The following is a 12,547-nucleotide window of genomic DNA, read 5'->3' as shown; positions in this document are numbered from 1 at the left end:
GTGCGCTGCTGTAACATCAATAAGAATCCAGGCCACACAACGATGATGCTACTCTGTTCCTTCTCCCACTGATTTATGACTGGGCACATTTCTCAACATTAAAAATGATCTACCAAAGTAACTGATTACAATATTCTAAAGGTGAAATCTTTATAGAAATTATTTCTTCTTTGAGAACACTTGGTTGTGACTCTAAGATACTGAATAGTTTTCATGGTGACTTGGATTGTTTTACATAGACCAGGGAATTGAAAATATAGCACATACATACAAACACCACTAGGCTTAAATGCAAATCAGTGTCACAAGTGTAGCATTTTGTGTCAGGAACAGTACCTGCTAACCATGGAGTAGGCATTATCTGGCTGTCTGACAATTTCTGCCATTCATACTGCAACGGAAGTGAACCTTCTTTCGGTTCACATTTTAGCTTGAAGTCATTTCCAATCTCTTCCGATCCATCCACGAAACATCTTGTTCCTGAAGGCTTAACTGAAGAAAAGAAAAGAAATTTCAGCTTTATCCAAGAGAATGGGATTTTCTTTTCTAATGGATTACTTAAGCAGAATATGATGCATAGCCACTGACTCCTTTATCAGCCAGGACTGGGCTCAGAATGGGCAAGGGAACAAAGAATGATGTTCTCAACGCCAGCCTACTTAGCTTCATCAAACACAAACAAACAGGCACCGTGCTCAGGCAAGCAGCCATTGCATAAAGTTTGGCGACATTTCAGATGCAGCTCAGCTCTGTGCACTGCCATTCCAGAGGCACGCACACATCGAAAAAGCGGGGATGATGAGGCCGGGTGATGATGCTCCCCGAAGCTCCCCTCCACGCCTTACCTACTCTCTGTCCTTGAAAGGCAGCCATCTGTGAGTATGTGCCAAGTCACATCTGTCTAGGTGTTGTTACTGGACAATCAGGGCACTTATTTACCGGGATGAGCCACTCAGTGCAGCACAGACCATTCAACATCGCGTGTTTACATCACTTCAAATCCAGTCAGACAGCAGTCATAAAAAGTAAACTTGAGGTTATCTCTCAGGCCTCTGAGCAGCGATTTTGAGTAACAGTTCATCTCATTACCTGCAACTTACCCAACTCTGCCTAAAACCTTGGCACTGTACAGCGTTCGGCACCTCATGGAGGCATGACATTTATGAAATAAAATTAATATTTGTTAGTCAAATGGGTTCGGCAAATGTGTGCATAAAGTTATTGTTTGGTACTCCAGTTGGTAATTGGTTTCAGGACCCTGTGGGTATAGAAATAGGAGGATTCTCAACTGCCTTACATAAAATGACATAGTTTTTCACTTAGCGACTCCTGTTTGGACTTTAAATTACGTATAGATGGCTTGTAATATGAATTACAATGTAAATGATATAGTTGTTATAATAATTATGACTGGGGAAAAAATCATTAATCTTACATCACACATACACGTTTCCAAATATTTTTTTATCCACGTTCAGTTCAGTGTTAGGATGTGAAATCTAGGGATACAAAACGCTAATTGTACACCCACTAAGCAATAGTCATAACTTTCCACAAGTTCTCACATGATAGCGACAGACAGCCTCACTTCAGACAGCTGGCAGGTCAGACTTCTATCATATATCATGGATCTTTTCTTCTTCTGGAATTGATGACTACAATAATAATATTATATTCTTTTTTGGAGTGGGGTTCTTTTAGAATAAACCATATTGTATGTATCAGTAATCATCTTCATTAAATGAAGATTGCTATTCCACTGCATCGGTACAAGGCAAGTGTGTCTTCCCACGCAGCTACTGAGGAACCCTGTCCCCTGGGGACAACCATGAAGCCTGTTTACACAAGCTCACCAGGACCGCCTGTGCAGTCTGTAAAATCAGAGTGAACAGTAAGGGAAGTATGGAATGCCACTACCAAGAGGCAAAGATCCGTAAAGGACTTGGGGACAGTCTCAAAAATGCAGAGATCGGCTCTCAGGCAGCTACTTCTGTAAGGGAGACTAGGAGAGTGGAACTAAATATGGAGTGGGTACTGCGGGGGGGGGGGGCGTTAGTAATTAGTATCACAGTGCCAAACAGTAAGCCATGATTTTCACTGCTCTCTAAGACCCTGGGGAAAACAATGGTTCCTGTGAAGTCTGTGGTGGGGTTCACCACCTGTCTTCCCAGCCTGCTAAATGACAAGGTCACTGATTTCTTTTCCCCAGTCTAAGCTGAGTCTCATGCTTTCGGTCCTACATGAGTTTCCTTGTTTTGCCATTGTGAATAAAAGTGAGAAGTAAAACATATACACATACACACACACAAAAAAAAAATTAAAGGCCATTCCTACTGCTTCCACGAGTATGCTTAGCCACACGGCCATCACTGCTGTTCCACCCACAGAGAGCATGCTTGTCCAGGGTATTCTGAGAATAGCTGTGCAAATCCCATCACTCCCAAATACCCTTTTCCAAATGTTGACAGCCAGCTGTCAGTCACTTCCTGAACCACGGGAATACCAGTACGAAATACTCTACATTTATCTGAACTCAGAGCTTCCAGGAAAGTAGGGCCAAGAGAAGACATACACACGGAGTTACAGACTCCACAGTAGGATCTGAAAAGACTCCAGACTACTTCTTTAAAAAAACTGTCACCAGCTCACACAATTCACACACATGAAGGCCAATCCATGTTTATGTGACCTAAACATAGCTAGCCTTTCCAATGAGGTCATATTCCCCTCTCTGAGGAATACTTTTAACTAAAGCCGTGCTAAGATGGACTGTTGCTCTGAACCACCAACCAAAGAGCCTGCGTGGGCTGGACCTGGGCCCTCTGCACATAGGTAGCAGATATGCATCTTGGTCATCACGTGGGTTTCCTAACAGTGGGAGTGGGGGCTGTCTGGACTCTGTTGCCTGGCTTTGGATCCCTTTCCCCTAGGTGGGCTGCCTTGTATGGCCTCAGTGGAAGGGGATACAATAATTAGTTCTGCTGTGACCTGAGGTGCCAGGGTGGGTTGGCCTCCCCTTCTCTGAGGAGGAGGGGGGAAAGCAGGAGCAAAAGAGTGCTGAGCTCAGGCTATAAAGTGAATGAATGAATGAATGAATAAGTGGGAAAATCAAAAAAGAGCAAGCTGTGATATATGGGAGAGGGATAAAAGTTAAGAAAGAAATGATATAATTATAATAAAATCTCAAAAATATAAAAACCTTACAAATATAGTGACACATTTTTATTTATATAATAATTAACAACTGATTACTAGTATTTATTAACTCATTAATACATTACTATTATTAAGAAAGAAAGGCAGGCTGAGCAAGTTATCAGGAACAAGCCAGTAAGCCACAGCTGCTGCACTAATTCCTCAGGTTCTTGCTGAGACTTCCTGCTCTGGCTTCTCTGGATAATGGACTGCAAACTGTAAGCTAAAACAAACTCCTCCCCCAGTTAAAAAAAAAAAAAAAAAAAAAAAAAAAAAAAAGGACCGTCTTTAAGGTCAGGGCGGCTTCAGTGCAGAGTCAGTGGCCACTAGGACGCCAAAGAAAATCCCAGTCACGGTTCCTCATCCCTCCTGTTCGTCCTGGCCAGGAAGACTTACTCATCCTTCCCTTAATTAACACCAAGTGCAGAGCTTGACAAGAGGCAGCTCTCTTACTTAATCGTTCCCAGGATTATCTTAAGTAATTCTAGCAATCGGCATTTCCTACAAAGAGTGAGTCTCCCCGCACATCAGACTTTGAGACACGAGACAGGGAGAGCCCTATCATAATAGGGAGCCCTGACAGCTGCGTTTTACTTCAAGGAAGTTGGTACTCATTGTGTGGACAGCCCACCACAAGGAAGTTTTAGAAATATACTTGAGTTATGGCCTTTCAGAGCCCCCCAATGAAGAGCTTAGTTGTGCACATTATTTCAGATTCTGAAGATGTGTAACAGACTTTTCAGTGTTTGACAGCTTCCCAAGAAGTTGACATAGCACCTCTATAACTATCCAAAGGGGGCTACCATGCACCCCAGCAACTATCTAATCCCCTCAGCTATAGAACAGAAACAGTGATAGCGAGGAGATAAATAACCCAAGTCCATATTTTAATTCTTTCTACCACAGTACCTCTCCCCCAACTGAAACACTCCACTGATTTGTGCTGGAGAGACAATTCAGTGAATAGGAGGACTTACTAAAGCTCTTGATAGAGGACCCAAGTTCGATTCCCAGCACTCACATCTGCAGTTCCTAACTGCATATAACCAACCCCATGGGGCTCTGGCCTGCAGGGGACTGACTGGTGGGACACACACGCATATGCACACACAAGCATCCACATACACATCATGTAAAGCAGAGCATTAAAAATACAAATATATAAATATTCTGAGTAATTATCACAGAAATGGGATTAAAACACAAAAACATTTTAAAGCTGAATGAGATTTTAGGCTTAATGATAATTAAATTTTTATCTTTCAAAGTGACAGGCTGAAGCCAAAGGAAATGAACAGGTTTAAATTAATTCTCAAGGAAACTTCTGAAGAAGGAAAATAAAAAGCTTACACCAGTTAAGGTAACTCCAGGTTTAGTCTAGTTTGTTCTTTGTTTTGTTTTGTTTTGTTTTCTCTTGCCTGAAGCTGAAGCTAGATCTTGGAAGGAAATTTGTGATATAATTCTGGAGGTCCAAAAGCATGGTGTCTACTGGACCTGCTTGGTTTCTAGTGAGGATTTCACAACAGAAACAAAACTGACATTAAAAGAGAGCCATGATGGGGTCAAAGAAGCTAATCAGCTGTGACACCTGCTCTCATGCTGACCGAGCCAGCATCATTGGAACCACATCAGTCCCTTCACAGGAGTAGGAGCTCCTTGACCTAATTACAGAAAAGCTCCACCCACTTCCTAAGCCTTAGTGAGTTTTTGGTTACAATACACTCAAACCATAACAGTTCTGCTTCCTCCACTGACTTTCGCCAAGTTAGTGTCCTCTTCCTTTCTCCATTCAGAAAAATATATGGACTAGCTTCCCGTCTTCCCGTCTATTTTCTGCTGTCCGAGGACATCAGAAGTCCAGTACTATGAAAACAGCCTTGCTGTCTATGAGTGCTGCTAGTGTGCGCTGCAGCCACTTTCCCTGTCACCATGTCACCCCCACTGACACCAGGAGCGATAACTTACCAAGAACGGTCAGCAGAACTTTCTTATTTGCGACCCCAGGAGCTTTTTTCACCTTGCACTGATAGATGCCAATATCGGATAACTGCAGATTTGTGATGTTTATAGACGCGTCCCCAGACTTGACATCATTGCTCGTAAAATGTACTCGTCCCTTCAGATCCGGATAGTAGTTATCGTAAATTTTGTCTCCAGAATACAAAATAATCTAAAACAAAAGCAAAATAAAGAAAAGGAGATTCAAAAAAACTTAATTCATTCCATAATTGTTCATGTTTCCCAGTAAGACCCCTTAATCCTGCCCTGAGATGCAAATAACAGGGTCACAGCTGGAACCTCTTCAGATAACTTTCTTATCTAAGCAGTATGGGGGTGGGAAGTGGATAACATACACTAACATACAAGAATACCTTCCCCCAGCGTTATGTGGAGACACCAGCCATCCCCTCACACACAGGACGAGAGAACAGAAGAGGGGACCGTGCTGTAGCCCTGGGCTCCACTTCAAATGGGGAAACCAAAGGGGAACAGGATTACGAAATACGCCCTATACAAGGACGAGACTTCTTGAGACTAGAAAAGGATCTTATCTCAAAAGAAAACAAAACATCCAACCAACAGAGCCCAACACAACTACAATCTACACAAACTGGTCTCAGATGCTAATTATGTGCAATATAAAAGGAAAATGCTTCCCAAGGATCTTTTTCCAAAGGAGCCTCTTTACTGGAGTCTTGGATTTTTCTGCATTTGACTCCTCTAGCATGTCCACCCCCAACCTGGGTCCACAGAACACCTCTGTATGTACGTTAACTGCCCATTGCCAGGCCACATTCAAGATCAGTTTGCTGAGCAAACATGCAAAGCAGCTGAAGGCGACAGCACTTGGTCTGAACACACTAGCCATTACTTTGTTCCACAGTCCTGCCACACCCACTCATCAGCTTCAGTCAACAGTCACAAACAAGCCACCGACTTCCCGTCTATTAAACTTTTCACTCGGTTGTGAAAGCTACAGAGTTCAAACAACTCTGCTCAACGTCTTTTAAGAAGCAGATGTGGAGATGGCTCAGAGGTTAAGAACACTCGCTGTTCTTCCAAACATCCTGAGTTCAATTCCCAGCAACCACATAGTGGATCACAACTATCTATAGTGAGATCTGGTATGCAGACAGAATATTGTATAAATAATAAATAAATCTTAATTAAAAAAAAAAAAAAGAAGAAGAAGAAGCAGATGTGGGCACAAAGGGGCACAGAGAAGATGTGCCCCTGCCATGAGCAACTCTGCAAACTACCTTAGTGTTTTCCTACAGCGACTGGTTAAGAAATGGTACAAGTAGAATTTACCTACAATTGTACATCTTCACTGATCTCTCCTTGCATCGTGGCAGGGATGGTGGAACTGTCCCCCTGTAACATTTACCCTAAAAAAGTACAGACTTCTGTGACATCAGTTCATACAGCCTACCTAAGCTATGAGCTGGACCTGTTTTCACTTGGCACAGTATGTGACTGGTGTTTCTATACAGCCTCCAGGCTGACAAGATGCTTGTATATGCAGTATTCTGTTAAATTCTTCTGAGATGGTTGTGACACATGGCCCTATCTGACACATGAGGAAACAGTTTTATGGAACGTGGGACACAAGGAAGGACAGTGCAAAGGATGGCAAAAGCACAGGTGTGAGAACTGCAGGAATCTGGGTTCAGATCCCAGCTACTAGCTGTGTGGCATTGGGCTTGCTCCTGCATATCTATCAGCTCGTTTCCTAAGCATAACCACGCTCATCTCAGAGTCTGTTTAAAGCTTAAATAGGTACTTACAGTCATGTGTTCCATAGAGATGCTTCTGTGAAGCCAGGTGCGTGTATATGCAATGGCAGACCTACAGGCCTACTTCACAGCCATGGTATGTTTGTGTGTACATTACATGGTGTTCAAATGATTGTTGAAATCGTATGATGATATTCTTGGAAGATATCCTTCATGCTAAAACAGGCATGGCTGTGTAACTAAAGCACACCAACAGTGGTCAAGATGTGGTATGTGGTATAGTGTCACACACTGTCCCTTTCAGTCAGGTAAGACTGAAGTTTCTCCAGCCCAGTCTTCCTATTTCAAGTCCTTAGCTACCATCTGCTAGACTAACTATTCAAACAGGGGTTTGTCTGACATATGGTAAAATCCTCTGAAGGCCTCCTCTTTTGTAGAGAGCTCTCCTTCCCTTCCCTCTTCCTTTTCATCTGATTCTTACTGGGTATTAAATCTGAGGCCAGGCCTTTAACCCTTTACTTGGCCACTGCATACTTGTCTCACAATTCTTGTGCTTCGTCCTTAGCTTGGAAGATGTGGGACCCTCCTTCCATGAACAGAGTATAGGCTTGGGGCACACTATGCTTGCTGGTCTCTTCAGACACCTCGCCACAGCCTTCACCATCTTATGTAACTCAGGACTGAGGACTCATGCTCCTCTATGTTAACCGCTCAGAATCCTAAGCAGGACAGGAAAACAGGAGTGCCAGACCTCCAGCAGGAATGTGTGTTCAGAGTGTAGACATCTTCACAGGGAGAAAAGGGGGAACAAGAGTGAGAATGGAGAAGGCCACAAGGTATCTCTCTGGCCTGATGAGAGTAAATGAGACAACTCTTTCGGGGAGGGATTTAGTTGGTGGTGATGGTGGTGGTGGTTGGCTAGTTGGGTATTTTTGGGGTGTGTGTGTGTGTGTGATCTTTTTTGCTTAGGAAACAGAGATGGGTCTGGTCACAGAATCAGAGCAGAGGCAAATCCATAGCCCCGGTCACTGACAGCTAGAGACATTGACAGCTTCATCTCCTTCACAAAGGTCTGAATTTATCAAAAATACTCATTTCCAGAATGCACTAATTCGATCATTAAACGGAAGAATTTCATTTTCAGTTTTAAAATAAGCCCTTCTCTCTTATTTGGACAATGAATAAAACTGTAGTTTTTTTTTAAAGAGTCCCATTATGTGGGTGCAGGCTGCCTTCACCCTCAGCAGCCTTCTGCCTCAGTCTCCTGAACGAGGAAACAGGGGTGCACTGCCCAGTTCAGCTTCTACATTCCCTAAATGCGGATACTACTATACCCTGGAAAAACCTCAACTTGCGTTCTACGTCTTTGCTAATACTGTTAAACGAAATACGTCAAATGAAGTTGGTTAACAGGTAAGAGTCTAAATGACGTGAACACCAAACTTGTAAGAAAATATGTTATAGTGTTTTGTTGCTGTTGACCCCTACTCGTACCCCTTTTGATTATTTTTGTTTCCGAGGAAAAAGGCTCTACGGAAAGAGACCCACTGCCAAGAATGAGGACCTGAGTTCAACTCCCGGGATCCGCGTGGCGGAAGAAAAGAACTTCCAAATGTTGCCCTCTACCTCCACTGGCTCAGCACTATGGCACGCGCATGCACTCAGGCGCACGGTAAATAAAAGGTAAAGGTAGTTCATCATCCAGGACATTTCCTTTGAAGAAATATGGAAACCGGGCTCTAACAGTAAGATTGCATACCTTTCTTATAGTGTACCTTATATCTTCTATAACAAAACTGCTGTATTCAAAACCCCTAACACTGTGTATGCTGATGCCTGCCTGCTCCAGAGACCCACAAGCAAACTCTCAGAAGCTTGCCTTAGTCCTTGAGGAAGCCTTCCCTCACTGTGTCTTCATTCATAACATATGCAGATCTCCTGGGTGTGTCAGCACACAGCATGAGCGTGTCCCTCACTTACACCACGCCTGAGCGGCTGCCAGCTCACTCCTGACCTCCTGCACGCAATCGATGCAAAGACACACCGGACAGCAACCCTGGCAGTAAACTCACCACTTGATCCACCTTCTGGTTATCAGACGGGGATATCAGCCATTCAATGTCCAGAGGTCCCTGGTCTTCAGGACTAAGGGTAAACTTGCATGGTAGGTACACGGTTTCCCCTTTAGCTTTTTCGATCTTCTGTTCATCAGGATTAGTGATACTCAACCCGCTGGTGAAATCTGCAACAGGAAACACGTACATGAGACTAAGCCTCTGCTATTGCCCTGGCACATGGCCCTGTGGCCACTCATGGGATCACAGTAATATGGGGTTTGGGTTCAGAGCAATGGAGTTCAAGGTCTGTGGTGCCTTCGTAATGAGCCATTGATGCTAAGATGTCCGAACAATTCCCTTTGAAAGCACTGTGTGAACTTCCCAGAAGGAAATAAAACAAGCAGCTAAAGCCTTGAGCCCATAATCCTGTCTCAGCTGACAACCTATTACAATTATAAAAGTGCACTATTAAACTGGACTTTTAAATTCCCAGAAGGTGAACAACTGTTTTCGCTTTTGCTTTCTTTTTTTTTTTTTTTTTTTTTCCGGTTTTTGGAGAAAAGGTTTCTTTGTAGAGAGCCTTGGCTGTCCTAGACTTGCTTTGTAGACCAGGCTGGCCTCAAACTCATAGAGCTACATCTGCCTCTACTTCCCAGGGTGCTGGGATTACAGGTGTGCACCACCACACCTGGCTAAGACTTGCTTTTTTGGTTGGTTTGTTTTGTGTTTACTTTTTTTGGTTTTGTCACCAAGCGTGTGCCACATATCTTTAATTACAGCAGTAGGCAGGCAGAGGTAGGATGATCAAAAGTTCGAGGCAAGCTTGGGATACTTAGCAAGACTCTGTCTCAAAAACAGAAGGAAAAAAAAAGGATTTGCCATCAAATGTAGCAGTGCAATTTCTGAAATTGAGTAAACAGAGGAGTGAGAGTTTAAGCACCCATCCCCAACTCCAGAACTAGACACTTTCTCAAAACAGGCTGAGAATGCCCACACCTTGCTAGAACACTTATCTAGCGCGTAAAGGATTCTGTGGCTTTGATTCCCAGAACGATATATTAAAATAAAGAAAAAAGAAAAAAAGCCATTGTTGGTGTTCATATCAAGATCCAAGGTCATGAATAGTCAACACAAATTACCTATAAGTGAACCATCAGTTAAAGTCTTTAAAAACCTATTTAAATCATAAGTTTCCATAGTCTGTCATATCCGCCAGTTTCTCTGAGACACCTTTTGTTATTCTGAGACTGGGTCTCACTCATTAAGCCAGCCTGGCCCGGATCTCACCTTGATCTGTAGGCAATGCTCTTACCTCAGGGCCCTAAGAGCTGCTATTTGTACAGAAATGAGTCACCATCCCCAACTCCAGATTTCCTATGCCTTAACTGAAACATCTCACTGTCCAGGGCCCCAAGTTTCACCAATTTGTGCTAAGGAACAGCTTTCCCAGTTGAAGCCCTACCCTTCCTGACACAGATGTCCAATGCTGGATTACACAACAAAGTCAAAACACTGAGGTTATGAATAGCACACAGGGCCTGCCTCTCCCTACCACCACCCTCTTGGCTACTTTCCCCCTCCCTTCATCTTACTCATCAGCACTCTGAGCAAAACTGGGAGTCAGTCAACCCCGAGATCTCCCTCTCCACAATGTCTATTTGAGGATGTTTCTCCAATAATGTATGGCTTATCCTTTCTATTAGATAAGAATGAACCTTAATACACTACCCATCAGAAATAATATAGCACTGGGAAAGTTGAAGCCTAAAGAATAGGAACTAATGAAAAGCCACCATCTTAAGATTGTAACAGCATCTAAGGGCATTTCTCAAACTGAATAAGAAATGAGTACAAATCCTCTGCATTCTTCTAGTAAGTCAGAACAGTGAAATGTAACAGGAATGCCCAGGGCATGATCCAGGATGAGGTCTCCAGATTCCTCGCTCAATCCAGTCTCACCCCAAACACACCACTGGAGGAAGTAACTGAGGTGTCAGGTCAGCAACAGTTACTGCCCAAGGTGCAACCCACACCTGGCCACCGACATCCTGCTTCTAGATCACCAAGCTCCGGCAGCACCCTGAGCATCCTCAGCCTAGCCTACCCCAACACCCATGGATCCCTGGATGAAATCTCTAAAGTTGGGGTTGGTTTTTCACACAGCAAAGGTTGACTATCGACCATCTGAACCTGACTGGGACCAAGTAACTGCCTCCCACCATCCTGAAAGTCGGCTGCCCTCAGTTTGTTTCCTGTCTGCATATTTATTTTATGAAGATATGGTTTGACGCTGACTGTGCCATCTCTAGAGTCCCTGCTGAAGAGATACTGGAACTTCAGGGTTCTTTTTGTAATTTCTAATAAATTCATTCCTATGCCTACCTCGTTTTCAGAGCACAATCTACTACCTCTCCACCCTCCAGGGAGCTTCTGTTCTTCCTTCTAGGAGCACTCGCTGAGCTCCACCTGTTTACACCACCATCCTGCATTTGACACACACTGACTTCAGTGTTTGTTTTCCTTTAGAAATTTACGGAGAGGCTGACTCGGCATCCAGATTTCATCTCATTTCCTCAGCATTGGTGTGCTTTCTCGCCAATGCTGCCTTGTATTTTTAGGACCCTTGAAGGGAGAAATCCTGATTTACCAGTACACGATTAGCATGTACTGATAAGGAACCTGAAAGTACCTCTCTCTTAAAATAGCACCTTTTTAATTGCTGAAAAGAATTCTAGATTGAATTATATTCTGATCAACTTTAGAACTGTCAAGGAAATGCGAAGATCTTTCAGAAGAAGTTTCTACACTTCAACTGGTCATTTTTGTCTTTCCCTTTGCTTGTGGATAACATACTTAAGCTATATGCAAATTCTCCCTGATTTTATATGTGCACTAAGTAAGTACCTGCAAGCGGGCCCCCTCAGATACCAAGAGATGCTATTCTGCTCAAGATATTTTAAGCATCTTCATAAATGACTTTCAGTATTTCTTTTCTGAAATGTATTTGTTCCTCTCTGGGTTGTACTAAAAATGAACTGAAATCTCAATATTCTCAAGAGTTCTGCGTTTCCTAGCAACACTGAGAGCTCTCTCCAAAAAGGCATCCTTTCGTTCTTTTTTTTTCAAGTACGCAACAGTCAAAATTGTATAAAACAAAAGAAAGATATACTTGATCTCATGTAGTGACTTTGTAAACTGCTAAGTGATAAAATAAATTAACTCACAACTACCTGCAGGTTCATACAGTGTTTGAAAACTGAATCAAATATCAAACCTTCTAATTTTACTTAAATTGATTCTCAGGATTTAATGAAATACATGGCACAAAAATTCAAGCCACAAGTCCTCGCAGAGGCCAGTTTTAAGTGCTAGGAACTGGAGTACGTAAATAAACAGAGTGAAAAACCATCCCACATGGACACTAATTGGAATAACATCTCCCAGCCTTCTGCTTGCTTTTCTTATCTCCAATTTCTAAATGGCTTGGGTCTTTGGAGATTTGTTGCTGTCCAGTCTCGCTGAACATCAAAGTGATGAGACTTCATCAAAGTATTTTTC

At 43.0% G+C, this 12,547-nt stretch overlaps 1 protein-coding gene across 3 annotated transcripts in view; it reads right to left on the bottom strand.

The window, feature by feature from the left end:
• Nucleotides 1–12,547, bottom strand: part of Cxadr (CXADR Ig-like cell adhesion molecule) — a 55,647-nt gene that overhangs the window by 25,725 nt on the left and 17,375 nt on the right. For all 3 annotated transcript variants that reach the window (XM_060370669.1, XM_021659459.2, XM_021659458.2), the window contains exons 2-4: nucleotides 9,005–9,174; nucleotides 5,161–5,365; nucleotides 337–492 (exon numbers count right to left, since the gene is read on the bottom strand). In XM_060370669.1, coding sequence (XP_060226652.1) covers nucleotides 337–492; nucleotides 5,161–5,365; nucleotides 9,005–9,174 — 531 coding nt within the window. The remainder of the gene's footprint in view (nucleotides 1–336; nucleotides 493–5,160; nucleotides 5,366–9,004; nucleotides 9,175–12,547) is intronic.

Source organism: Meriones unguiculatus, chromosome 17, assembly GCF_030254825.1.
Source record: "Meriones unguiculatus strain TT.TT164.6M chromosome 17, Bangor_MerUng_6.1, whole genome shotgun sequence".
Taxonomy (NCBI): Eukaryota; Metazoa; Chordata; class Mammalia; order Rodentia; family Muridae; genus Meriones; species Meriones unguiculatus.
This window is presented reverse-complemented; position numbering and strand designations above follow the sequence as displayed.